General features: G+C 54.5%; 1 protein-coding gene across 1 annotated transcript; it reads left to right on the top strand.

Annotated features, from left to right (window-relative positions):
• The first annotated feature begins 2,692 nt into the window (after positions 1-2,692).
• Positions 2,693-19,974, top strand: SELPLG (selectin P ligand). The gene is made up of 3 exons (XM_045887451.3): positions 2,693-2,824; positions 5,254-8,256; positions 14,964-19,974. Exon 3 carries the CDS (start codon positions 14,969-14,971, stop codon positions 16,202-16,204), a length of 1,236 nt encoding a protein of 411 aa, XP_045743407.1. The 5' UTR covers positions 2,693-2,824; positions 5,254-8,256; positions 14,964-14,968; the 3' UTR covers positions 16,205-19,974.
• Positions 19,975-27,469: the final 7,495 nt, after the last annotated feature.

A 27,469-nucleotide genomic window follows, 5' to 3' on the forward strand; every position in this document is an offset into this window, starting at 1 on the left:
GGAAAGAGCTGAGATGCCCTTCAACAGATGAATGGATAAAGAAGATGTAGTGTATAAGTACACAATGGAATATTACTCAGCCATCAGAAAGGATGAATACCCACCATTTGCATCTACATGGATGGAACTGGCGGGGATTATGCTAAGTGAAGTAAGTCAATCAGAGAAAGACAATTATCATACAGTTTCACTCATGTGGAATGTAAGAAATTGCGTAGAGGATCATAGGGGAAGGGAGGGAAAACTTAATGGGAAGAAATCAGAGAGGGAGACAAACCATGAGAGACTCTTGACTCTGGGAAACAAACAGGGCTGCAGAAGGGGAGGTGGGTGGGGGGATGGGGTAACTGGGTGACAGGCATTAAGGGGGACACGTGATGTGATGAGCACTGGGTGTTATACGCAACTGATGAATCATTGAACCCTACATGTGAAACTAAGGATGTACTGCATGTTGGCTAGTTGAATTTAAATTAAAAAAAATAAAAATATTTGCTAGGGGGGCGCCTGGGTGGCTCAGTCGGTGAAGCGTCTGCCTTCGACTCAGGTCATGATCCCAGGGTCCTGGGATTGAGCCCCACATCGGGCTCCCTGCTCAGCGGGGGGTCTGCTTCCCCCTCTGCCCTCTTCCCTCTCGTGCTCTCTGTCTCTCATTCTCTCTCTCTCAAATAAATAAATAAAATCTTGAGAAAAAAAAATAATACTCTATTGCATATCTGAAAGTTGCTAAAAGAGTGGGTCTTAAAAGTTCTCACAAGAAAAAAAAAATTTGTGTGGCAATGGATGTTAATTACTTATTGTGATTATTTCACAATATACACAAACAGTATAATTATTATGTTGTATACCTGAAACTAATGTTATATTGTCAATTATACCTCAATTAAAAAAAAAACAACTTTTTGGGGCACCTGGGTGGCTCAGTCGTTAGGCGTCTGCCTTCGGCTCAGGTCATGGTCCCAGGGTCCTGGGATCGAGCCCCGCATCGGGCTCCCTGCTCAGCAGGAAGCCTGCTTCTCCCTCTCCCACTCCCCCCGCTTGTGTTCCTCTCTCTTTGTCAAATAAAAAAAAAAAAAAAAAAAAATCTTAAAAAAAAAAGTAAAAACTAGAAACATTCGCTAAGTAGATGAATGAAAACAGACATTTTGGGGACAGGGACACCTACTGGCTTGTCTGCATGGCAGTCCTTTGCTTCCAGAATGTGACCCTCCCCTGGCTGGGCCAAGGCACCGTTTGGAGCAATCTTCCGGGGTGTCAACTGTGGGTTTCCCTTTACAGAGGCCCGGGAGTTGGGGACACTGGGGAGCAAGCAGGCAGAGCAGGTGTGCAGTGGTGGAGAAAAGGCTTCTGGGTCCCTTTAGTTCCCTGAATCCATGCATGAGATCCAGCTACGTTTCTTTTTTTTTTTTTAAGATTTTATTTATTTATTCATGAGAGATAGAGAGAGAGAGAGGCAGAGGCAGAGGGAGAAGCAGGCTCCCCGCGGAGCAGGGAGCCCGATGCAAGACTCGATCCCAGGACCCTGGGATCATGACCTGAGCCGAAGGCAGACGCTTAACCGACTGAGCCACCCAGGCGTCCCTCCAGCTACGTTTCTAACCTCAAATTCCATGAGCTACCTCAGGAATCCTATTGCCACTTAAGCCAGTTTGAGATGAGTTTGCACCCAAGGCTCCTTCCTCATGCCGGTATTCCTCCTTCATCAGAGCCCCTCGAGGTCTGAGATCCAGAGTTCTCCATCTCTGTACCATCAGGCCCAGTGGCCGTCAGAGGCATTGATCCTTCAACTGCCACTATCGGAAAAACCACTGAGTCGGGAGCACATTTCTCTATTTGATTACCCTCTGGCCTTCCAGGTCTGGGACCAGCCCCTACGCTGGCCACTCTCCAGCACCCACACTGACGCAGTGAGCCCCGGGGAGCCCCTGTTCTCCTTTACGCTGGAGGAGCAGCTTCACTCTGCAGGCCTTCATCCCAGAAGCTGCTCCCGGGGCTGCCCAGAGTGACAGCCAGAATCCAGGGCTCCCCGAGGTTCTGTTTCCATCTGAGAAGGGGAATTGCGTCCCAGCTGCGGTGGGCCCCATAGTGGCCATTTCCCCTTTAGATGGTTCAAATTGGCAAATCACAGCCTGTGAGCCCTCCCTTCAATCAAAGAGGATGTGTGTTTTGGGGAAGGGGGGAGGGCAGGCCCTTGGGTATGACCCCTCCCCCACCACCTCCCTTTCATTAAAGCAGCTCTGTCCTCCATGAGATCTTTGCTTTCGTTTGAACAAAGGACACCCACGGTGGATAGTTTTCCAGCTGGACACCTATTTGGTAGGAAGCTGTAGGTTTTGTGGTCTGGTCTGGCCAACCTGGACTCAAGTCCACCTGGGCCCTTCCCTGAGCCTCAGCTTCCCAGGAGGCAGAGTGGCCACTTTCGAGGGCAGGCATGATTCTAGGAGATGTGACCCAGTTTTTCCTACAGTTTTCCCCATTTTCAGGGAAATGGGCATCCTGGGTGCGGGGGGAGGTGCGGGCAGGGGCCACAGTGAGTTCCCAGCAAATTACAAATAGATGTTCAGATCTCAGCTATACCTGGCCTGTCAGGTGGAATGCACGGTTGACCAGCTTACGCCTGGTAAATACCAGGTCAAAGTTAAGCGTTGCTGGCTTTCCTCTGTCTCTACATGGCAGCGGTACTGGTCACTGGTGTGAACAGTTCCCTACTCCACTCCCCACGCAGAAGCAACAGAGGAGTGAAATGCAAGCAGACAGGCCCCCCGCCCAGCTGGGGTGAACACCCTCACATGGCAGCTACAAGCATTTTCACCCATCGGCTAAGGTAAGCAAAACTGCATTTAGTGTACGGACGACCATTTAGTAGTGTCCAGGTATAGGAGGTGGCAGATTGCTCAGATATCAGATCTTTGGTTGTCCAAGTGGGGGGCCCAGTGAGCTTTAAAATGGGGCTGCTCCAGCAGCAATGAGTTAGTGAACCCCCTCGGAGCCCATGTTTGCCAAAAGGCACCGGGGTCCATATGGAGAGGAAGCTACCCCTCACCGGCTTTGCTGATGGCCGTTCCAGCTCCACACCTCCACAGCGGTTCACATCCTGTTGGAGAGTGGTGGGGAGCATTGCATCCCCTTGGACCAATCGTAACGGGCAGTGTCTGCCAGGACGGTTTGTATATTTATTCAGCAAACATCTACTGTGATTCAGTTTAGGTTCCATAATCAGAGAGCCTGGGTTTAAACCCTGGCTCTCCCACTTACTAGCTGTGTGACTTCAGGCAAGTTACTCAACCTCTCTGGGTCTTGTTTTTTTTTTCCATCCCAAAATAGGAATACTATTAATACCTCATGAGGCAACTGTGACAAATTAAATTACCAATTTGTTTAATTGTGACAAACAAATGTGTCAAGAGCCTAGGACAGTGCCTGGCATGAAGAAACACCTGGTAAATGTTAGCCATTGTTATTCATATATGCCAGGCACAAAACAGACATGGGTTTCTTCTGGAGCTTCCAGGGAGAGAGATAAGTATCAAGGAATGACATGCATGTTGGAGAGGGGTGCAGTGTTCTGAGATCTCAGAGTAGGGTCAGGCGTCAGGAAAGGCTTTTCCCGAGGAGATGGCACGTGAACTGGATCTAAATTGTGAGCAGGAGTTACTCAGGTGATGAGCAGTAAGGAATGCTCCAGGCAGAAGGAATGTACATGCAAAGGTCCTGTGTCAGGAGGAAACATAAGAGGAGCTAAAAGAAGGCACTGGAGCAGAGAACAATGGGGCATGTGAGTGAGATGAAGGTGGAGGGGAAGAGGGGTCAAGGCATTGGCCGCCATGTCAGGGATTTGAGTCTTTATTCTAAAAGCCATGGGTTGGGGCGCCTGGATGGCTCAGTTGGTTGAGCATCTATCATGGGCTCAGGTCGTGATCTCTGGGTCCTGGGATCGGGGCCCCACGTTGAACTTCCTGCTCAGCAGGGAGTCTGCTTCTCTCTCTCTCTCTCGCTCTCTCTCTTTCCTCCCCTCTGCCCCTCCCCACTGCTCGTTCTCTCTTTCTCTCTCAAATAAATAAATAAAATCTTTAAAAAATAAAATAAAAGCAATGGGGAACCATTGAATCCTACGTAGGGAGAGAGTTCCTGCACTTGGAGCAAGGATTATACATTGAGGGCTAGGGTTTTGCTCTCAAGTTTTAGGATAGATGGACTCAGGGAGTCAGAGGTGAGGCGATTGGGCTCTGCCTACATCTGTAGCCCAATCTACTGTTAGACTTTTATTATTCCTTGCATTGTTTTGCACTAAGCATTTGTGGCTCCATTTTCCAGATGAGACAATCTCAGAGAGGTCAAGTGAATTCACTAAAGCCACACAGCAGGCAAGGACTCAATTCTCCTCATTCTCAGAACCCTGCTTTTCCACCTGGCTACATTCAGTGGCCCAGGATGGTGGCTTTTGACTGGGCCACTAATCTGGAGGCTCCCAGAGGGCAAGGACTGTATGTGTCTTGTGTGCGGCTCATCCCAGTGCCTGGCACACAGGGCTCAATAAATGTGTCCTGCCCTAAGAAAGCCAGCGACATAGTTTTAAGGGGACCCGTGTTTCATTCTGCCCATTCGCGGGGACCCATTCACTTCTTCTTCCAGTTTGGTTCTCCCATAGCCAATGTCTCTCATTTTCCTAGGTCAGGAGCCAGTAAACTGCAGCCTATAGGACAAATCTGGCCCTCTGCCTATTTTTTGCAAAGAAAATGTTATTAGCTCACAGCCACACCCATTTATTACATATGGACTATGGCTGTTTCCATGTTACCACCACGGAGCTGGATATTTGGGACAGATCCACAAAGCTGAAAAGATGCGGTCTCTGGCCCTTAACAGAAAAAGCTCCTTGATCCTGTTCTAGGGAAGGAGTCGCCCTCCGGGGGGTTAGTCTATGATGTCTGAGTAGGTTCCTAAACCCCTCCAGAGAATCCTCCAGAGTCAGGCTGAGGAACATTTGAGGAAGTGACATGACTGGCCCCTTCGCTATGGCCAAAGGGCCTTGGTAAACCACAGCTGGAAGCCCCGGGAAACACAGGGCTGGGGCGTGGGAGGGACCGTCCCCCAAACACCCCAGGAGGGTGGAGACAGACAGAGGGGGTAAATGTCAAGTCATCCTGAAATCTAGGGTGTCTATCAAGGCCTTGCGCTGCTTAAAATCTCTGTTTCCTGATAGTAGAGCTGACATTCATGTCGTTACTTACATTTTTCTATCTAAAAATACAGGGCAGGAAGATGTATGGGAAAGAGAAGGGCCGCCCATCCTTGGGCCACCCAGAGATGAGCGCTGTGAGCATTTCCTTCGGTACCTCCTCCGAGCACCCACCCACAGCTGAAAGTGCCGTTCACACATCCTTATACCTGCTTTTCCACTGATGAGGTGTGAGCGCTCTGGACGCGTTCAGCGTGCATGCGACTTTCACGCCCGGATCACGCTCTGAGGGGCAGGTTTCCAATAGGACGGGACTTGTATGTTTTTTCCGGGGTTTCTGAAGGCATCCTGGGAGCCCTTTTTTGGGCTCCGTCTATAGAAGTGGAAACCCGCTCGCTTTGAATGCTTGACTCTCATAGGTGGTAGGGGTCATGAGATGCGGTTTTTCTGGTCTTCGAACAGACGACACGAGCTGGAATCCTCGTAGTGATATTTGCTGCTCAAGTCTTACCTTGAAATCACCCACCTGCCCCTGAGTTCTTCCCTTCCCTTTCACAGACAGCTGGCTGGTGTGCAGGGAAGACTCACTGCGGGCAGGTACTGAGCCAGCACCATCGCAGGCCAGGGGGTGAGACAGGGGGCTTCTTTTCCGGCTGCCTGGGCCTGGCTCTGCCCCCTACTCTGTGTGTGACCTTGAGCAAGGCACAGCCTCGCTTTGAGCCTCAGTTTCCCCAAAAGACTGCTCTGAGCGTTATATGAGCTGATAATGCACAGCGTCTGGCATGTGGCAGAGGCCAAGGAAACGTTAAGCATTGTATTACGGGAGGAAGCCGAGGCTCGAGAGAAGAGACTTTTCCAAGGTCATGCAGCTCCTAGGAGGCCAGTTATCAGCCCCCTGGCCTTGAGTGTTGTCCCCTGTAGGGCCCTGCTCCTGGATGGTTTTCAAAGCTCACAGATGGCATAAAGGACCAGGGGCGGGTCTGTGGTATGGTTTCCTTTTCCCCAGGTTGTGCCCGACCCTCCTGAGAAGCAGCTTTGTGGCTGCATCTGGGACAGGGAGGAAGGGATGCATCTGGGGGATGTGGGACTCTGCGTCTGCTTGCTCCGGAACCGCCCCCGCAATTCTCCCACCTCAGTGCTGCAGGTGGGGTAACAGCCTCCGACGCCGCCCCATTCAGAATTTAGCAAATGACCAGCTCCCCCTGGCCCCATGGCCTGGAAGGGGCTGGGCCCCACTCTAGGGTGACCAAGTCATTTTGGTTTGCCAGGGACTTACCCAGTTTTAAGCCTGACCCAGAGCCCCTTCAGTCCCAGGCAGACTGGGAAGGTAGGTCACCCTCCCATGTCCTCTGTATCTTTAGGACCTCGCCGTTGGTTTCAGAACTGTGGATCTGGTGATGGGCTTTGGTTCAGGATGAGCTGGATTGGAGGGTGAGGGGTGGGGGCCCAAGGCAGTCCCCAGCAGAGGGACTGTCCTGTCTCCAATGTACTTGTGGACTCAGGATAAACCATCTATCTGGAATGCCTATCACCTGAGAGTGGCCTCCAGCCCCGGCAGGGGTCTGTTCAGTTTCTCAATCCCTGCTCCTGAGGGCTGGCTATTTCCAAACCTGCTGGGGGAGAGTGGGAAGTTCTAACATTCTCACCCTTTTGGGGTCTCAGTGTTCCTGTCTCTATATAGACCGGGGGAGTTTTGGGCCGCTTCTAGAACAGAAGTTCTTTTTTTTTTTTCTCTAGGATTGTATTCATCCATTTATTTGAGAGAGGGAGAGAGAGAAAGCACAAGGTGGGTGGAGGGGCAGAGGGAGAGGGAAAGGGAGAGGCAGACTCTCCACCGAGCAGGGATCCCGACGCGGGGCTCGACCCTGGGATCATGACCTGAGCTGAAGGCAGATGCTTAACCAACTGAGCCACCCAGGCGACCCTGGAATGGAGGTTCTGTCGTGGTGAACACCCACTGGGCCTCCTGTTATCATTTTAAAACAACCTGTATGTAAGGCAGTGTGTGAACCCCTGTCTGCCTATGTCCCGCACCCCACCTTGTACAGAGCCACAGGCCAGACCCTGGGAGATGATGCTTTCCTTCACTGTCTTGAGTGTTCTGGGCTTTCTTATGTCTCCGGGCCTTTGGCCATGCTGTGCCCTCTGCCTGGGATGCCTTTACTTTTCTCCTGGGCTGCTCACCCAGCCCACCCTTGTCATCCTCTGTGCCACTTCTTGGAAGATTCTCCTGACAAACCCCTCTCCTGCCCAGGAAGGGGTAGGGGCCCCTCCCTAGCTCACCACAGGGTGACATCCCTGTGTGTAATGGTCTGTTCACTTTTTCACCTGCTGGCTTCCCCACCAGATGAAGAGCTACGGGAGGACCTGAGCCTGGAATTGCTTGCCTTTTGGATCTCAGAGCCCCCAGCCTGGGGTGCCAGGGTTGGCAAAACGAACGAGTCAGCATGGGGAAATAAAATAAGCAGGTCTTGCCCCGGTGGAATTTGCCATGCAGCTCCTCAGAGCACTTACTGCTTGTGGCTAAAAGGATCACCTGTGCACCTAGAGATGGATCCTGAAAGAATGGCTGCATCATATTTGCAAACCTCAGGAAAGTCTGTGTTCCGTGGCTTCTCCCACCCTGATTCCCAACTTGGACAAGGATCTAGAACCATCCTTATTTGCATCTGGTCCCTCCCTTCCTTCCAGGGTGGGCTCCCCCTCACCCCTACTTCCCATCACCGTGGGGTCATGCCTCTCAACCAGCCCTTCCCAGAAAGCTTGCATGTGGTTTTTGGCATGCACGTGGTTACCAGAACCCAAGAGGCTCAGCAGGTCCCAGGCTCCCACTACCCACCCCGTCTCAATCCACACTGCCACCAAAGCTGTCACAAACAAGGGGGTGTGGGCCGTCACGTGGCCGCGTCTGAATAACCACATTCTCGCTTCCTTCTTTCACACAGGCTGTTGAGGGTTGGCGGGGTCCGGGGTCCACAGCAGTGCTCTGGCAGCGTGGGCCCCATCCCGGTCGCTAAGGGAGAGAAGCCACTTCTCCTGGGCCCACGAGGCAGCTGTTGCCTGCTCTGCTGAGCACGGTAAGTGCCCGCTTGCCAAACCACGGGGAGTGGCTGGGAGGCCTCTGGGACCAGCAGGCCCGCCTGACAGCAGAGGGCCGGCCCGGCGCAGGACCTGAGCTCCGAACCAGAGCCCCGGGGGCTGGGGATCGAGGTCGTGGCCTTATTGGGCAGTCTCTTCTGGATCCTGCTCCCTCAGCTTCTTCCATCCTACCCTCCCCATCAGGCTGGCCACTGGGCTGCTGGCTTGAAGAAGGGGGAGGGGCTCTAACTTTGAAAAAAATCAGAGAAACCAGGAACATGTCCCTAAAAATCATGCTGCCTCTCTTTTCGCGCGAGGCACAGGGAGGTGAAGGGACTTGCTCAGAGCAGAGCTGGGGTTAGATCTGGGTGATCCCAGAAAGGGAGAGCGGGTGCAGGATGTGTCTTGAAGCGCTTAGGCTAGGGATCCATAACAATATTGTCTCCAAAGTGATGTTCTTCATGCTTTTCATAAAGTTGAGAAAATGACGCTGGTCTGTAGCAAATTATGTAAATACTAGAATTAGGATACTAACTAATATTGCTAGCCAAAGAGAAAATAATCATCATAATTAGAATACTCTTAGTAATTTGTATTTGGGGTGGTTTAGGGGCATAAAGGGGAATGAGAATGGCGGGCGGGGGATGGTACCTAAAGCAGTGACCTCCGACGCTCACACGCGCGCACACACGCACACACAAACACCCATGAACAATGATCAGGACTCCGGTCGCCTGGAATTCTCTTCCTCCTTCCTGGACCCTCTTGTTTTCTTCTTTTCCCATCTGTGTCTTCGAGCCCCCTGAGACCAGTCCTCTGGGTGGGCAGGGAGCCCAGGGGGTCACTCTCCTGGCCCCAGGCCCCTCAGCGGCTTCCTCTGGGGCTGGCCTGGCCACACCCGAAATGGTAGATGCCTCCGTCACCAGGCTTGGCCAGAGGCCAGGGGAGACTGAAGCCCGGATGGCGGAAGGGGCCGGGCTGCCAGGCTGAGCGCCTCCTGGGAAGCTCGGCCAGGCAGGAGCAGGGCCTTCTGAGGGGCTGGGGAATCACCCAGGAATGCTGTGCTTCCCTTGTGCAGATGAGAAAATCGAGGCTCAGAGGGGAGAAGCAGCTGCCCATCGTGGCCCGGCTGGGAGGTGGCTGGCGTTGGACTTGCTTCCCTGGCCCTCATCTGGCTGCAGGAAACTCGTGGAGCCCAGGGTGACCCCAGCCATGGTCTCTCGGTCTCCTTTGCTAAGCTTGAGCAAGAGGATGGTGGGGGGACACGGGGCCCAGGCTAGAAGGAGATAGGATGGCTGTCTGTGCATCTGTGTGCTGGTCCATCTGCCTGTCTACACAGACAACTCTTCAGACAATCCTCAGTTGTTAAACTAAAACCAGGTGTAGGTCTCTTTAAATTCATTTGTGCAAAATGACTTGCCTCCTCTGTACCAGGCTAGCAAATTCGGGGTCCAGAAGGTGAAAGTTGTTTTGGTTTGTTGTTTTTGTTTGTTTGTTTGTTTGTTTTTGGTGGGGGCAGGGGGCAGAGAAAATCAGCCATCACTGGGGCTTCTGTTCCTGCAAAGGCTATGGAACAGTAAACAGGTGTATCTGCGGTATCGCGGTTTATAGGGATGGGTGGTAATTAGGTAAAGGGTTCCTTGAGGGGGGTCGGGGGCGATGATGAGAAAAGGTCGGGAAGGGCAGGACGGCAAGCCCAGAGCAAGAACCCGCGTGCTGGTTGCTTCTGTCCCATTCATCAGTACCCTCCTGCAACGGGCCTTTCAGAAGCCCCTGGGAGGCAGGCCTGTCGGGGCTGGGGACCCAGTGGAGACTGCCCTGCAAAAGCTTGCAGCCTGGTGGAGATGCTGGTGGGGCAGCCACCGTGCCCGCGCCCCACTGGGCCAATGTCACAGCGCCAGCTAAGTGCCTGCCTGTCCGCTAAGCCCTGGGTAAGGGGTGTGAGCAACAAGACATCTGTGGTTCCTGTCCTTTTGAAGTGCGTGGGCCAATGGGAATGGAGTTTTAGACAGTAAACAACATTTTAAACGGTTTAAACAATGGGAACGACTAATCATGCCTGAGCAATCCAGGATGGCTTCTTGGAGGAGGCACCATTTGCTAAGCTCCGGAGAATGGATGATAGGAGGCTGTGACTGTGAGTTGGATCTGGAGCGAGAACACCCAGGGGCAAGTTGCTGAGCCCTCTCTTACTGGGTATGTGACTCTAGGTGCCAAGTGGGTCTCGGTTTCCCCATCTTTCACATGCGGTTAGTAGAGGAGGTGCTAGGGCCTGAGTGAGCTAGTGATTCATGTATAGCTCTTAGATCAGTCCCTGGAAGATGGTCTACACTTGATACCTGTGATTTGCAAGCTAGGGCTGTCCTGGGGCTTGCCATGGGGACAGTTTTCTAGGGCTCTCTCTCCCGGCCCTCTCTGACTCAGAGGTACGTCAAAGCTGTTCTGGGGTTGGGGATTTTTCTGGGATATGGCCCTGAATGCAGAATGACAGAGACAACAGCTGGCCATTATTGAGCACTTACTGTGTGCTAAACACTCAACCTGAACCAGCTCCCTTCAACCCACAACAACCCCATGAAGTGTACGTGCTATCATTGTCCTTTTATTCCAGATGTGGGACCTGTGGCTCAGAGAGGTGAGTTCAGGTGCCCAAGGTCACACAGCTTATGCGTGCCAGAGCTGGGCCTCGATCTGGTTTGATGCTGGACCTGATCCCGAGTAGGGCCAGGGCCTGTCCTGGCCGCCAGGACTGAGAACAGCCCTGGGGCCTGGGGGAGGAAACCTGGGCCTTGGTTTGACCTACTGTTGATTTAGAGCCTCCCCTTCTCTTGACCGGCTGCTCAACCCACACCCTGAGATGCTCAGTCTTTCTGGTCCTAAGCTTTCAAACTCTTGAGTGCTGGGATTCCCAGGATCCAGGATTCTGACTGTCAAGTCCCAAGCTTCTTGGAGTTGCCACAGTGCCTTTCCCAAGCAGGGTGGCCGCACGCAGCCGAGCCTGGAGCAGGGTATGGGCCCCCGCCAGGGGCCTGCCCCTCCACAGCCTGGGTGGGGCCCCGGCGGAGCAACCAGGTTTTAGGGTAAAAGACAGGAAACGGGCCGTATCTGACCTACTCCGTTAGGCGAGCAGGAAGACAGATAGGACGTGGCAGCTCTCTGGCCCTCTCTCAGAGCCCCTCTCCTGTGGTAAGTGACCGTTTTCCTGCCTCTGGGGGGAGAAAGGTGTAAGGGGGGGACTTCACAGCTCTGAGGAATTGCCTTCACTCTTCTGAGCCTTGCTGTCCTCATCCGTATAATGGGAGTTGTAGTAGCTGGTGCTGGTGTGGAATGGTCCAGCCGCAGTGGTGGCCTTCTGATACGCCATGCTCATTGCATTACAATACATTTCTCTTAGCAAATAGTAAAGTCCATATCCCACCTGCCAGCCACAGCGCTTACATTCCAGCCCTGTCCTTGCCACCTGCACGGCCCCCTCAGATCAACAGAACGCCCGGGAGCCGGATTTTCCTCCTGCCAAGCAGCCTGGCTCGTGGCTGGGGTCTCCGTGGTCCTTCTCCCTTGAAGCCCGTGGGGTGGCAGGCACCAGGCTGGGGTGACCAGCCAGCCCAGCTTGTCTGGGACTGAGGCAACAGGACAACGGATGAGGGGATGATTTTCAGCACTAAAAGTGGGAACACCCTGGACGAGGTGGTCGCCCTAAATAGACCTGGGCTGGGAGATGGGGCTTTCCCGATGTGCCCTGTCTTATCTCCACACACACGGGGGTCTCTGCTCTCAGGCAGGACCCCACAGCGTCCCTCACTGCCCCTGGGGGAGGTAGGGAGGCTGTCGCGTCCATACCTTCCCTGACTCTGAGCTTTCTCTATCCTCTGCATCTCTGTCCACAGCCCTGAAGAGGCTCCCCCAGTAAAACATCCCTGCTGATGCCAGATATCAGGGACCTTCCCTGCAGCACGCTATTTGATTCTCAGCTCCATTCTCTGAAGCAAGGTTGCCCATTTTAACAGATAGGGAAACTGCGGCAACCCACTCAGGTTACATAGCTGCTGAGTGGTCTCTCCTCCAAGCTGCCTGCGCATGCAGGGGGCAGTGGGGATGGGCACAGGGAGAGGGCAGCCGCCCCTTCCATGCCTTCCTCCCTGCCTCTGGGCTGCAGAAAGTCAGGTCCTGACTCATCAAGGTGCCTCCTCCACCCAGGAACCGGCGGGTGGGGCCTTTTCTTGCCCCCACCCTCTCTGCTTCCAGGAAGTGGCTGAGGGCTCTGCCTTCCAGGAACTGAGAACTGCCCAAGTGGGGGGTGGGGAGTGGGTACAAGTCTTTGTAATTTTGAAATACGGATCCTAAAGTCCACCCCGCCCCACCCACCCCGGGAAAGCAAGGCCAAGATCACCCCCAAGCAGGAACTTCCCCCCTGTACAAAGACGCTCTGCCTCCTAAAGGCAGGTTGGGAGGCAAAGGATGTGCATACGCACATGTGTGTGTGTGTGTGATACGTTTATTGAGCACCTACTGCGAGCCTGGAATTTTTGAGTTCATCATCTTGTTGCATTCCCTTAACAGCTCAATGAGATAGATGCAGATTGGTATCCCCATTTTACAGATGAGAAAACTGAGGCTCAGAAATTCAAGGTCATACAGCTTATAAGGGACAGAGCTGGGACCTGAACATCTTTTTGTCTGACCCCATAGTCTGTGTTCTCAATCCTGTGCCCTGAATAGCACCTGGTACATATGGGTATGGGGGCTGACCTTTCTGGATGAGATGGCCTTCAAGGTCCTTCTTTTTTTTTTTTTAAGATTAATTTGTTTATTGAGGTGGGAGGGGCAGAGAGAGGGGGGGAGAGAGAATCTCAAGCAGACTCCATGCTGAGCACTGAGCTGACGGAGAGCTCAATCCCATGACCCTGAGATCATGACCTGAGCTGAAATCAAGAGTCAGACGCTTAACTGACTGAGCTACCCAGGCGCCCCAAGGTCCTTCTTATTCTTATTCTGCCTTCCTTCTCTCAACTGGGTCCCCAACCCCTGCCACAGAAGCAGCAAGCTAAGGTCTCTTCTGAGTCTTTGCTCCTTCTGCCCCCTTAGCTAGGTCAGGTTTCTCCCCAAAGCCTTCCTGAATCTTCACTGGGCTACAATCTGATCTCTGCCACTTGCCAGGTGTGTGCCTTTGGGCAAGTTGCTTTACCTGTCAGAGCCTTACCCCTCCTCCCTCCTTAGTAAAATGAAGACAGTTGTGAAGGCCTGATGTGTCTGATGCAAATATCATAAAGTTTGGTTTAAGAAATTATTTTAAGACAGAATCAGACCGGCATTTTAGAAACCAACATGAGTGAACAGGTGAAGGAGGTCAGGTTGAGCCTAGAAGCTAAGGGGCTTATGAGTAAGTTACAGTCACTCAAGGAAGGATGAGCAACTGGTCTCTGCTCAAAATTATGCGAAGTATGAGGATAAGTTTTGGAAATGACCCAGGCTCTGCCCCAGACACAGTGCTTGGGATTGCACCCTGCTGAGGGTATTATGTCCGAGAAAACCAGGAATACCTGAATCCTGGCCCAGAACACAGCTGTTACTCCCCACAGGATCCTCAGGTGCACTATTCTGAATCCCGCAAACAACCCACCAGTGGCAGGGGGGGCGTGAGGGGAGGGAGATCTGTCAAGAAAACATGGATGTCCACCATGCCAGGAAGAAAGACCAAGGAGAGGAACTGCCCTTTCTGGCTGCTGGTCAGGGGGGGCCGAAGGGTCACAGGAGAATGGGCCCCCAAGCAAATGAGATGCCTGTTAGCTCCCCGAGGGCAGGACCGTTCTGAAGAGATGGGAGTTTTCAGATAGTACAGAGTACAGTTGATGGCTCTGGGCCCTTGAGGACTTACAGGAGAGGCTTACTGATGGAGCCCAAGCAGCCACCCTTTGCTGGAGCTGGTGATGGGGACAAAGTGCTAAGGGCTTCTAGGCTTTGCTTGTATCAACCTCACAATAAGCTATGAGGTAGGTACTGTCATCCCAGTTGTGGAAGTGAGGACAAAACCAAGCCGGGACACCGAGAGAGGATGGGGAAAACTGAGAACCTGAGGGACAGGCCAGCACTGTCCTGTGTATGGTGGGAGCCAAGGCGAAGGAAAGTAGGAGAGAGGGACATGGAGAGACGGGTCAGGAACAGACTCCAAAAGGCCCCAAAGGCCCAAACAAGCAGCTTTATCCTGTCGACCTGTGGTCTACAGACTCTTTGGTTCATGGACGCCATCAGCAGACAATATATGTACATTGATCTATCTATGAATTGTAAGCAGGTACTCCAGGGCTCATGATAGATTATAAATGTGTGCAAAACTAGAAATCACAAAAGGGTGACATAACAGTCTAACTAGAAGCTCTAATAGTTTCTTTCTATACCCCAGTGGACTGTCTTGCCCACAATTTTGAAGTTTTAATCACAAAGGGTAGGGAGGCAAATACAATTTCTTTGCAACATATAAGGAGAGTTGTGGGGCCCTCTGGATGAATCTATTGATGTTGATAAATAATAATAGTTGCAATTTGCTGGGCAGCTCCCGTGTACCAGGCACGTGCTGCGTCATGAGGATGCTTAAACGCTAAGTGCCTGGGCCCCTGGCTGTCGCTGTCCACATGATTGCAGTAGAGGGCGCTTGGCAGGCCCAGTGGTGAAGCTATCCTCGAGTCCCTCTGTCTGTGTCTCCCGCCAGGTGCCATGCCTCTGCAAGTCCTCCTGCTTCTGATTTTGCTGGGTCCTGGCAGCAGCCTCCAGCTGTGGGAGCTAGAGAAGGATGGAGCCCAGGAGGCCCCAGACGCCCCGCTTGCCCGGGGCCGGAGACAAGTGGATGAGGACCATGAAGTGGACTCATATGACTATGTCACAGAAGGCACAGAGCCTCCAGAAATGCTTACACATGAACCTAGGTCTTTGGCCCTGACCCCTAACATTCTGGCTGAGTTGGCAACATTGGGGCATGGAACTCCTGAGCCAGCTACTCTGGAGGCAGCCACACGGGACTCTGCTGGCCTGGACACAGGAGGGGTGGCCCTAGGGAATCTGAGCATGGAAGTGGTCACACAGGTGATTCCTGTCACAACGGACACACTGACCAAAGAACCAGCCACTACATTACCTCCCATCACAGAAGCTCAATCCACAGAGGGGGCTCCATCCACAGAGCTGGCCACCACTGAGGCCCCGTCCACAGAGCCAGCAGCCACAGAGGCACCGACCACACAACCTGTGGCCACAGAGGCCCCGTCCATGGAGTCTACTGTCATGGAGACCCTGTCTACGGGGCCAGAAGCCACAGACGCCCTGTCCACGGAGCCCACTGCCACAGAGGCCCTGCCCATGGAGTCTACTGTCATGGAGATTCTGTCCACGGAGCCAGAAGCCACGGATGCCCTGTCCACGGAGCCCACTGCCACAGAGGCCCTGTCCACAGATCCAGCCACCACAAAGGTCCCATCCACAGGACCTGCCACCATAGGGCGCCTAACCACGGTCCTTCTTGTGACCTCTGATCCTCAAAACAGCACCACTGTGGCAGGAGGCAATTTGCTTGATGTCCTCACCAAACGATGGGAAAATCGGCAGCATCTCTCCCCACAGAGCTCTGTGGCCCCCATCCCCACAGGGGCCCTGGACCGCATCCCCGTGAAGCAGTGCTTGCTGGCCATCCTCATCCTGGCCTTCATAGCCACGACTTTTCTCGTGTGCACAGTGGTGCTGGCCGTCCGCCTCTCCCGCAAGAATCACATGTACCCAGTGCGCAATTATTCCCCCACCGAGATGGTCTGCATCTCATCCCTGCTGCCTGAGGGGGGCGAAGTGCCCACGGCCACGGCCAATGGGGGCCTGCCCAATGCCAAGAGCCAGGGCCTAAAGGCAGAGCCTGCGGAGGGCCGAGATGGGGACGACCTCACCTTGCAGAGCTTCCTCCCTTAACTCCTCCGTTCGTCCATGAGAGCAGGACCCGGGCCTCCTGGCTCCCTCCAAGGCCCGCCGGGCCACAACCAAGCACCCAGGCTCTGTTCCAGGTCTGGGTTTCCTTGGGGCCCCCTGGGGATGGGGACCTTTAGAACAGGGCCCCTGGTTGGCCCACAGGACCGAAAGCGGCTGAATTCTTGCAGCCAAAGCAGGATTGGTGAGCCAGACGCCTTGTCCTCCCCCTCCAGAGGAGGCCAGAGAGATCCCTCCACCTCCCTGTCTCCCACCTGTCTGGGCTCCCTCTAATGCTCCCACTGCTGAGGTCTCATCCCCATGCACCCAGGGAAGACCCAGAGGCTTCTGGTTGCTGTCACTCTACAGGAAGGGGGCATTTGGGGGAGGAGTGCTGGGTTCCTGAGGCCATTCCTGGTTACCCCCCCGCCTTGGGGGCAGCTTGGGTTTTCTTGGGCGTTTCCCCAGGGAGCCCAGGGTGAGATCCTGGCCTGTGAGGTCTGGGGTATACTTGGAGAGCCCAGGGCTATACCCTTCTTTGGGGCTGTGTGGACCAACGAGCTTCTTCCTGGGGACAGAGTAACCCCTATCCTGCCCTCTCTCGTCTGCGCCTGTGCCTACATTTTAGGGAGGGCTCTGTCTTGTTCACTGAATATCCCACCCCCCAGCCCAGGGCCTGGTACAGCACAGGCCTTTAATAAATATTTGATAAACAAATGATGGCTGAATGTTTCAGGGTATTAGGGTGCCTCCTTCTGGTGGGGAGTTGGTCCTTTGCTGTTCACCCCCAGCCCCTTCCCGGAAGCTCCCTGTATAGGCCTAAAGTTGACTTCAGTGTTGTCTCTTGGACACTGGGAACATCTTGGTACATCTTTGGGCAGCTGGGGATGGTTTTAGGCTTTTGGGGTGAGAGGGAGGCTGGTCCCCGAATCCACTTTATTCAACATCCCCCATGACCCAGTTCTAACCTACAGAATTTGGCGCCCTCCCCCACCAAATCTCAGACAAATATGCCCTCTCAACGTCAGGGCCATCCTCCCTGGAAACCCACCCTGACCTCTGCCTTCTACAGGGGGCCTGTCTCCCATTAAACACCCACTCCTCACAGGGCTGAGCACAGCTGCAGCCTACGAGGCTTTTGTACCAAGTTTGGGGCCAGCAAACCTTTTCTTAAATGGCCAGACCAAAAATATTTTATGTTTTGCAGACCACGTGGTCTCAGCTGCAACTTCTCAACCCCGTTCTCGATCCTCGTAGATCTGATGTGGTGACGGACACTGTGTCACAAATGAATGGGGTTGGCTGGGTTCTAATAAAACTTTATTTACAGACAGACGGCAGGCTCTCTGTTTGCTGACCCCTGATTTAAGCATTGGGTGAGCAGATGGCCCGGTTTGCGTGGGACTCTGTGATTTTAGCACTAGGAGCCCCATTTGGGGGCAACTCCGCAGGCCCAGCAAGTCGGGATGGTTGGCTGCCCTATTCATGCAACGCTCACCATGTCCCTGCATTACCGCATTCGGACCCACGCTGACCCTGTGCCAAAGCTTCGACGGTGGCTGAGCCCGGATTCAGACCTGGGATCTTCTGCCTCCTGAAGCTTTTCTGTCCCTTGGGTACCGGGAGAAGGAGCTGTTGCTACAAGCGCTCTGTTCTACCTTTTGGGACAGGAATACGCCTCATCTTGGTGGGCTTTTTCTCTTCTAGAAAAATACCTCCCGCGGCCTCTATGGGAGCCACGGATCCCTTCACTTCAGGGTGTGGCCTGCAGACAAAGTTCAAAGACAGGGTTGAGTCCCGGTAGGTATTGGCTGCAGCTGGAGAAGTGGGGGGAGACAGGGGACAGGCAGGAGGGAACGTGGCAGGCCATGGGGGCAGAGTCAGTGAGAAGTGGAAGAATGTCGGCCCCCGGCCCCCTGACTCTCTGGAACCAGCGTGACGCACAAGGAAGGCGTTCGGGGCGCTTTGGTGGGAGAGGGGTGTCCACCCTGGGCTGGGGCAGCTGACCCTGGAAAAGGCGGGATCGTGCATTAGGAGAAACGTGCGTTTCCTCGCCCTTTGGAAGTGATGAAAAAAATCACACTGGGGACTTGACATCCTGGAGCTGGGGACCCAGAGGCTGAAGGACTTGGGGGACATCTGAGCAGTCTCCGTGGGGCCTTGTCACCCCATCCTTCTGGGCAGGGAACAGGTCCCCGGGTTCTCCCCCTCCGCTGGAGGACACTGCAGCCCCAGGGGGCTCCCCTTTGGCGGCTTTTTCCAAGGCCTGGACCTAAGTGGGCGTCAGGGATGACAGGTGCTTGATGCGGCCACCAGAGGGCGCCCGCCACCAGCTCTTGGAGCCGTTGAGAGGCCGGCCCTTCCCAGTTTTTGAGGCGCAGGGATTGCTGAGCCAGGGACCGGCTGCAGACCCAGAACAACGGGCTCCTTGGGTACATTTGTACCCAGGCGGTGATCTGTGGTGCTTGCCAATGTCCTTGTGGTAAATACTCCCAGGGCTGATGCTGAGCCACCAACTATGGATAAAATAAATGATACAACAAATAAAAATCTTCTCAAGAACATAGATAAAAGCAGAATGTAGTAAAATAATTAGGAAGTGATGAGTGTTGAGTATTGGAGGTTTTTTATAACTTAACTTTGACACAAGTGGCTTACAGATTCTGAAAATCTAACAGTGGGCCCTGGGAGACGGCTATAGGCTGACTCCTCTTGCCCCCACCTCCCCTCGACCTTGAACATCACCGCCTGCATCACCCATTCACCCATTCGGCACATATATTCTGAGCACGAACATCTGCAACATCTCCCACGAGTCCCCTCAAACAGCCTGGGAAGGAGGACTCGTATTCTCCTCATTTTACAGGAGCAACTGAGGCCAAATCACCTGTCTCAGGTCACACATAGGATCTGGGACTGGAACCCAGGCCTGAATCAGAAAACCCCGTTCCTACCACAGTGTTGTGCGGTCCTTGAGGTCCCAGCAGGGTTCCAGGGGGAATGCCGTGCCCCAAACTCTCCCTGCTGCTGACCTGTCCTGGCGTCTGGAAGTCCCCAGCAGTCACGCTTGCAGCTCCTGGTGGCTGAGGGAAGGCGCTGGTACTGGGGAAGGTGACAGGGTCGAAGCCAGCTCCCTCCTTGCAGAGAGCAGGATGCAGTAAAGCTGCGGTCCAGGACACAGAGAGATGGCGGGGGGCGGGGGGCCCTGGGCATTTAGCGCACGTCTAGCCCCGTGCCGAACGCTTCAGCTGCAGGATCTACTCGGGCCTCACAACCACCTGGGACGTGAGTATAATTATTATCCCATTTTACTGCTGGGGAAACTGAGGTTCAGGAGGCTAATTCACTTGCACCAGCAGGGTGCATTGCTAAGAAAGCAGATTCTGCTGACTTCAGCTCTGGCGGCAGCGAAGGAAGGACGGTAGACAGGAAATCAGGAAATGGAGGGGACGCATACTAAGTTTACTCTAGGTCTCTTGTGTCTTCCGGGCTGGGGTTGCCAGCCCTGCAATGGTTCATCCGGCAGCTGATCTGGGCAGAGCCTCCTCAAGCTTGCCTTCTCTATCCCGCCCCATCTGCCACTCAGGCCATATAACTCGAATGTCATGGTGTGTCCAGCCTGTGCCAGGCACCATGCTAGGTCCCGGGGATGCCATGTGGGGCTCCTGGCCTGGAGGGAGAGCGATTCATCAAATGATCACCTAGAGAAATAGGAGATCGTGGCTGGGCCCGGAGCCCCAAAGGAGGGGTGCTGGGGCTCAGAGCATGTGCAATGTGGCCGGACCTTGGGGGTGAGGTGGGGAAGGGGTCAGGACAATGTTTGAGGCTGGACAGGTGCAGAGTTATTTAGGGTGGGTGTAGAGAGGAGAATGTTCCAGGCACTGAGGACAGTATATAGAACGGGGTGGGGGCGTTGGGAGAATGGAAGAGTCTAGGGTGGCGGGAAGGAGCCAGCGTGGCTGCAGGGGGGCGGGCACGGCTGTTTGAGGATAAGGGGGCCTGAGCCAGCGTGGTGGGTGCACGAGGTGAGGAATCGAGAGATAACTGGGAAGCAGGAAGTGTAGGAGTTGGTGATGCATGGGCAGGGTGATGAAGAGAGGGGAGGAAATGGAAACCTCAAGTTTCCTACATGGGTGTGTCATCAGTGGAAGGAGCAGGTTGGGTGGTGGGATGGGCTTTGGCCCTGGAGAGTCTCCAGGGTCTGGTGAATCTCCAGGCCAAGTGTCAGAAGGCTGCTGGAAAAGACCCTCCACATCATTAGCCATCAGGGGAATGCAAATGACAGCCACCGTGAGATGTCACCTCACGCCACCAGAAGGACTACCATTCAAGACCCACAGTGCCACGTGCCGATGAGGATGCGGAGAAGCTAGAACACTCGCATGTTGCTGCTGGGAATGCAACAGGGCGCTGCCACTTTGGAAGCCAGCGTGGCGCTTTCTTACGAAGTTAGACATGTATTCAGCATACTGCATATTTGCACCAAGTTGCACATCCGGGCAACTTCAAAATCCCTTTCGTAGGTGTTTCTGCGAAAGAATGAAGATGTGTGTCCATGCAAAGACCTGTATGCAATGTTTATGGCAGCTTTATTCATAGTAGCCAAAAAGTGGGAAACAATCCAAAGATCCATCATCTGGTGAATGGATAAATGAACAACGGGACGCTACTCGGAATAAAAAGGAGCAAATGGTTGGTACATGTACCAACGTGGACGAATCTCAAACACATGCTGAGTTAAAGAGGCCAGACACAAAGGGCTATGTGTATACAATGATAAAAAGTCCAAGAACAGGCAAAGCCAATCCAGAGTGGTAGAAATCAGCCCAGTGGTTACCCTTTTGGGGGATGACGTAGGAGGGGCTGGAAGGAGGCTTCTGGGGTGATGGGGACATCGTGCTCCATCTTGGTCTGGGTGGTGGTCACATGGGATCGTCCTTTACTGAAGCTCACTCGACTCTTCTCGTCCAACTGGTGCATTTTACTGTGTGGGAATTGTGCCCCAGTGCAAGCAGATGAACAAGCAGGCGGGCGGTGGGTTCCTGAGCCTGGGCCTGCCTGTGGGTCTGCTCAGGTAAAGGAGCATGCCTGAGCGTGAAGGGCTTGGACATCCCCAGAGAGAGGAAGAGGCCACAGCTCCTGGGGCCACCCCCCACCCCAGCTCCTCCTTTCCTTCAGTGGCTCTACTGTGTTCGGACACCTTCAGTGACTCCCTGGTGACCGAGGAGAAAAGAAGTTTCCAATCTTGTCATTTGCTGGCCATTGACCTAAATGTTTCATGGTCCAGACAGACTGACCTCGTCACTCGTCACTCCTCCTCACACATGCTTCCTGGCTCTGATCCATCACCCCTTCCACTGCCTCTCCCTGGGGCTCAGCTCCCCCAGGCCCCGAGCACTTTCTGAGCTCAAGGTTGATCCAGCCATGCCTCTGGACTCCCTGTTTGCTTGTCTCTCGTCTTCCCGGTTCTTTGCCCTGAGCTCTGGGCACAGAGATCAGTCTGGCTGGCCAAAGGTAACTCTAGGTTGTTCTCCTCCTTTCCGGGCCTCCATCTCTCCATCTGTGAAATGGGTATCGGCGTGTCTGCTCATGCCACTGAGTGGCCACTGTTTGCTCACCTGTTCCTCCCACTCAGGGGAGGGTCTTGTGGGTCTTTCATGCCCTAGAAGGCTCAGCAAGGGACAGAATTCAAGATGATGCTCAGTCCGGGCCTGGCCTTGTAGTCTCTCTGAGCCTCCGAGTCCTCATCTAACACAGGCACGGTCAAGTGCCCCTGGACCGTGAACGGTCGGGGTACCGGTAACCTTCACAATGGCGGGAGAAGTAACAGCCGCAGCTCCCTCCCAGGTGCCAACCGTGAGTTTACTCTGTGCTGGATTTGTTGTCTGTGTTTCCTCATTTCATCCTCAGCTTGTGAGGTAGGTCCTATCTGTAATCCCGTTTTACAGAGGAACAAACTGAGGTTCAGAGAGGTTCGATGACTTGCCTGAGGCCACACAGCTTGAAAAATCACAGATCCGGGATTAAACTCTTAGACTTGCTCGGGGGGCACCTTGAGGAAGGGCTGGGAATTCCCTGAAATCTCCAGAGCTCAAAACCACACCCTTGACCTGATCGCCCCTTGGCCACAGAGCGGAGTCCACCCCAGAGGCCAGCCCACAGAGGAGGGCGGGAGGTGCTGGGAAGCGGCCACTGGGCTCTGCCCATCCTTGGTGCCATGCTGTGCTCGGCAGCTGCAAAGGAGCGTGGGACCCGAAGCTATGGGCAGGAATGGGATTGCCCGGAAGAGAGTGTGGTCCTTTTCCTTTTTTAAAAAAGATTTTATTTATTTATTCATGAGAGATAGAGAGAGAGAGAGGCAGAGGCAGAGGGAGAAGCAGGCTCCCCGCGGAGCAGGGAGCCCGATGCGGGACTCGATCCCAGGACCCTGGGATCATGACCTGAGCCGAAGGCAGACGCTCAACCGACTGAGCCGCCCAGGCGTCCCGAGTGTGGTCCTTTTTCAACACGGCACCGCTTAGTAATGGCCAGGATGCTCTCGGTCCCCACAGAGCGGGCAGAAAACAGAACGACAAACAGCTCCTGTGGGGACCACCCTTTCCTGTGCCTCTCCCTGTGGGCAGCTCATAAAAGCTGAAACCACTGTGTGCAAGGCGGTGTGTGGATTCAGGGTCCCAACGGGGCCGGCCTTGAGGACAGGCCCCCCCCCCCCCCCGCAGCTGTCAGCCTCGGCCTCTGGCCCCCACGCTCACTCCTGGGAGGCGGCGCACTCGCAGGCAGGGACATGGACTCAGCCTCTAGCATGACCCCGGCACAAAGCAGGTGACTGGACAACCTGGTGGGATAGGCATGAAAGTGTTTTTGAAGGACAGCAGGGAAAAACGCCCATGATGGAACATCATGTGGACTCTGAACCTCGGTCTCCTCCTCTGGCAAATGGGATAAGAACAGTATCGCCCCACCGGGGGTGTCGGGAGGCTGAATGAAATGAGGCTGGAAGCTCAGTAGATCATAGCTGTTAGGATTATCGAGAGTGGAAGGAAGACCAGAAGGCAGTTCACCAAATTGTTGAGAGGCTAGCCACCCGGTGTGCAATGATAGCTGAGCTTTCTTTGCTTCTTTCAGATTTTTTCTGTTTTCTTCGTATTTCTCAACAAATAGAATAAAACCATAAGTGCTGGGAACTCTGGGGGTCCCAGCCTCCCCGGCTGGTGAGTAAACCATCGACTTACTGCTGCCCACACAGGAAGGCTTTGAGCCCGCGGTCCTCACCTGGGGGCGACTTTGCCCTCCCCGGGGGACATTGGACCTATCTGTGGATACTTTGGTCGTGCTCCTGGCATCGAACACGTGGTCAGGGCTGCAGCTAACCACCCCCTCCTTGCAGTGCCCAGGACAGCCCCCCACAGCAAAGAAGTGTCTGGTCCAAAAGGCTGGTAGCACTTAGGGGGACACACACTGCTATCCCTACTCGGCAGTGAGAGACGCCCAGAAGGCCCCTTCCCAGAGGTTTCTGGAGACGCAGAGGGGTTTCTGTGTGCCAGCCACCTTGATTAGCCTCCTGGAGGCTGGGAGGCTGGGGCTGGGGCTGCCCTCACTCTTGCCACCCAGGAGCTTGCAGAGCTGCACCCCCATGCCCGAGGTCAGCGGGCAGCGGGATGGGCTCAGGGCTGCCTGTCCCAAGAAAGGAGAGAGAAATGGGCCTCCGGACAGGAGACCGGGGTGCCGAAGTGGTACAGACACAGGGCCCTTTGCGAGGCACATGAACCCTGCCAGGGCAGCCACGTGCCCGTGAACCACCCTCCCCTCCAGCCTCAGCACTGGTTCGGGCTGCCCCCATGCTCCCTGGGGGTGGTTCGTTCCTGAGACCCTGTTGTCCAGCCCCTGGGCCGCTCCGGAGGGAGAGGCTTCATGTGATTTCCTGCAGAGTTTCAGCAAATCACTGGGTTCAAATGAACACGTAGGACAATAGTCTCCCTCTCACTGCGCTCTGGCCCCATGAGCCTTCTTGCTCTTTCTTCTTCACATGCTCCTGCCTCAGGACCTTTGCACTTGCTGTTTCCTCTACCTAATGTTCTCTTCCCAGATGTTCACATGGCTGGCATTGTCCCATCCTTTTGGTCTCAGCTTGGTGTCCCCTCTTCAGAGAGGCCTTCTCTGCAGCCCTGCCCATAGGTCTTCATTCCCACAACCCCCTTTTCCCTTCAAGGCGCTGATGACTGCCTGTAGTAATGTTGAGATACCGATTTTTGCTGTGCAAGCTCGGGGGCCCCTGTCCCTCACGTTCACTCTCCCCTCATCACTGCCCAGTGCCTGGCAGTAGAGGTTCAGGGGACATTCACTGAATGAACACACAAGCAAGGGAGGTTTGCGAGGGCGTGGGGAGGGAGGCAAAATGATGGGACTGACAAAAATGTAAGCACCGGGGGCGGAGACCAAGGGAGCGTCCGGTGTAGGGCTTGGAGTCAGGCAGTCCTGGTTCGAATCCCAGCTCCACTGCGTACCGGTTGCAGGACGGTGGGCAACTCTCTAACCTCTGGGGGCCTCAGCTTCCACACCCGTGAAATGGGGAGATGAGTCGGTGCTAACCCTAAGGCCGAGGGAGGTGACCACACATGTGGCCGGCACACAGTCGGTACCCAGTTACGGCCCATCGGGGGGGAGATGGTCCCTGGCTTCGGGGCAGACCTGGACCCCCTGAGCTGCACCATGGCGGCCTCCCTGGCCCCCTCAACCTTGAAGCCCATCCCTGTGGTTTGGGGAGCAAACCCCCGCCCTGCTCAGCTCTCTGTCTTTTGGCCTAAAATTAGCTCACAAATTCCTTGGCTGCCTGGCCAGGGCTTTCAACCGACAATTCAAACCAGATGTTTCCAGCTGTCGGGGCCCATCCCCCCTGGCCAGCGCCCGCTTGTGTCCCGGCTCAGGGAGGTCTGGCTTAACCCCGGGGGAGAGCAGCCCGCTGCCCGCACCCAGGAGCCCCAGCTTTGTGGTGGGTGCAGGGGTGTGGAGGGGAGCCCCGGGCCTGCATGCACACCCCTCCAAGGATGAGGGCACCCCCTGCCAAACTGACCTGCTGGCGGATGGGGGTGGGGGGGCGGGGCCAATTGCTCTGCCCTTTCCATCCAGTAGCCTTATGGAGCGCCTACTGTATGCCAGGCTTCTGTGTTTGCTGCGGTCCAGATGGTGTGATTCCCATTCTCTGTCCCTTGTGTCACTTGGTTGCTGTTATTATTAGTAGTAGCATATTTATTTAGTGCCTGGTGCCAAGGCTCATTGATTCCTCATAATAATCCCGGGGATGTGGGTTTTTTTTTTTTTTTTTAAGATTTTATTTATTTATTTTTTAGAGAGCGAGTGAGAGAGAAACAGCATGAGAGGGGAGAGGGTCAGAGGGAGAAGCAGGCTCCCCGCTGAGCTGGGAGCCCGATGTGGGACTCGATCCCAGGACCCCGGGATCACGACCTGAGCCGAAGGCAGACACCTAACCATCTGAGCCACCCAGGCGCCCCGTGGGGTTTTTAAATAATTATTTTTATTTTATGTATTTATTTGTTATTATAACTGCCATTTTACAGATGAGGAAACTGAGGCCCAGAGGGGTTGAGTAACCTAGCCCCAGGTCGCGCAGCTTCAAAGCAGCGATCCCAGAGGTCCCTGAAGGGCAGGTGGTCTTGGGTTTTACCTCCTTGCCATCCCCCCCACATGGCCCTTTCCCCCATGGCGGGCGGATCTGGGTGTTGTGGAAGGGCTCTCTCTGTGAGGATGCCCTCGGGCCCGGCTGCCGAAGATGAACCCAGGGAAGCTGCTGGGAGCAGGTGGCTCAGCAGGGGCCCCCACCAGCCAAGTTTCCCATCCCAGCTGAGTCAGAAGCAGGTGGTCAGGGCGGAAGGAGCCACGGGGAGGGCTGGGGATCTGTGTGGCTTTCGTGGGGGCCTCATATGGAGCTCCTTCTCCTCCCCAGAGATGAGACCTCGAACCATCTCTTAGTGTCCTTGAGTGTGTGTTGGGGTGGGTAAAGAGGAGAAGAGCTTGATGCAAGGAAAGGAGAGAAGTGGTGGAGGGTTTTGCACACACAGGGACCCATGGTTGGCCGTCCTCATCTCCAATATTAGCCCAAACCCCTGTCAATGCCCGCAGAGGCCCTGTGATCTGGCCCTGGTGCCCTCTGACCTCACTTCCTCCCACTGTCCCCTCACTCACTCTGTTCTGGCCACACCAGACACTTTTCTTTTCCACTCCTTGAAAATGCCAGGCACCCCCCACCTCAGGACCTTTGCACTTGCTCTTCCTGCTGCCTGGAATGCTCTTCCTCTGATCGTCTCTGACTCAGTCTCTCTCACCTTCAGGGCTTTGCTGGGACGTCACCCTGTCCCTGACTTTTCTCCCGGCCAGACCACATAGATATTACTAAGTTACCGCTTTAACTGTCTTCCTTGTCCCACTGGAATGTCAGCTCCAGGAGGACAGGGATTTTCATCTGTGTTGTTCTCTGCCATAGCCCTAGGGCTTGGGAAGCGTCTGGCATGTAGTATGTGCTCAGTAAGTATTGAGAGAGAGAGAGAGAGAGAAAGGAAGGAAGGAGGGAGGGATGGAGGGAGGGAAAGAGGAAAGAAGGGAGAGAAGGAAGATGGGACAGAAGGTCCTAGTGTACAGCGAGGGGGCAGAAAGGAAGCAGGAGAAATGTGGGGTGATGTACTGATGTTTGGGTGACTTAGGACCCCCTGAAGTTCAATCCCAAACCTCCCCACTTCTCCCTCTCAGCCAGCATCCTTCTGCTCAAAGTTGGGCAGGGCCCCCCATTTCCAACAGTGCTGCAAAGGAATTCAGAAGCATCTTCTCAATTCCTTCCCGCGATGGCGATGGCATAGCAGGTGGGGCAGGGCAGCGGGGACTCCTGGGGAGCGACCTGCCCAAGGGCACCCAGTGGGCAGTCTGCGGAGGGGGAGAGCGAGACCTGGTGCTCGCAGCCCGTGTTTACATTCCTGCCCTCCTGGATGGCTTCCCTGCGGGGCTGACACCACGTGGGGAAATGTAAATGTTTACAAGGCAGCCCACAGCTGGCCCGGCCACCGAGGCCCCAGGAAGCCAGAGATCCGACAGGCTCCCCCTGCCCCCCTCAAAAAAAGAGGGATCCAGAGGTCTCTCTCTCTTTTTTTTTTTTTAAGAAAACTTTTAATTGAGTCACAACTTAAGTAAAACACACAAAGCTGAAGCGTGCACCTTGATTTTTCCATACGCATACACCCACGTAACCACCACCCAGGTCTAGAT

The sequence above is a fragment of the Mirounga angustirostris genome, unplaced genomic scaffold (assembly GCF_029215605.1).
Source record: "Mirounga angustirostris isolate CCGP_5_RB_7025 unplaced genomic scaffold, mMirAng1.0.hap1 SCAF_14, whole genome shotgun sequence".
NCBI lineage: Eukaryota > Metazoa > Chordata > Mammalia > Carnivora > Phocidae > Mirounga > Mirounga angustirostris.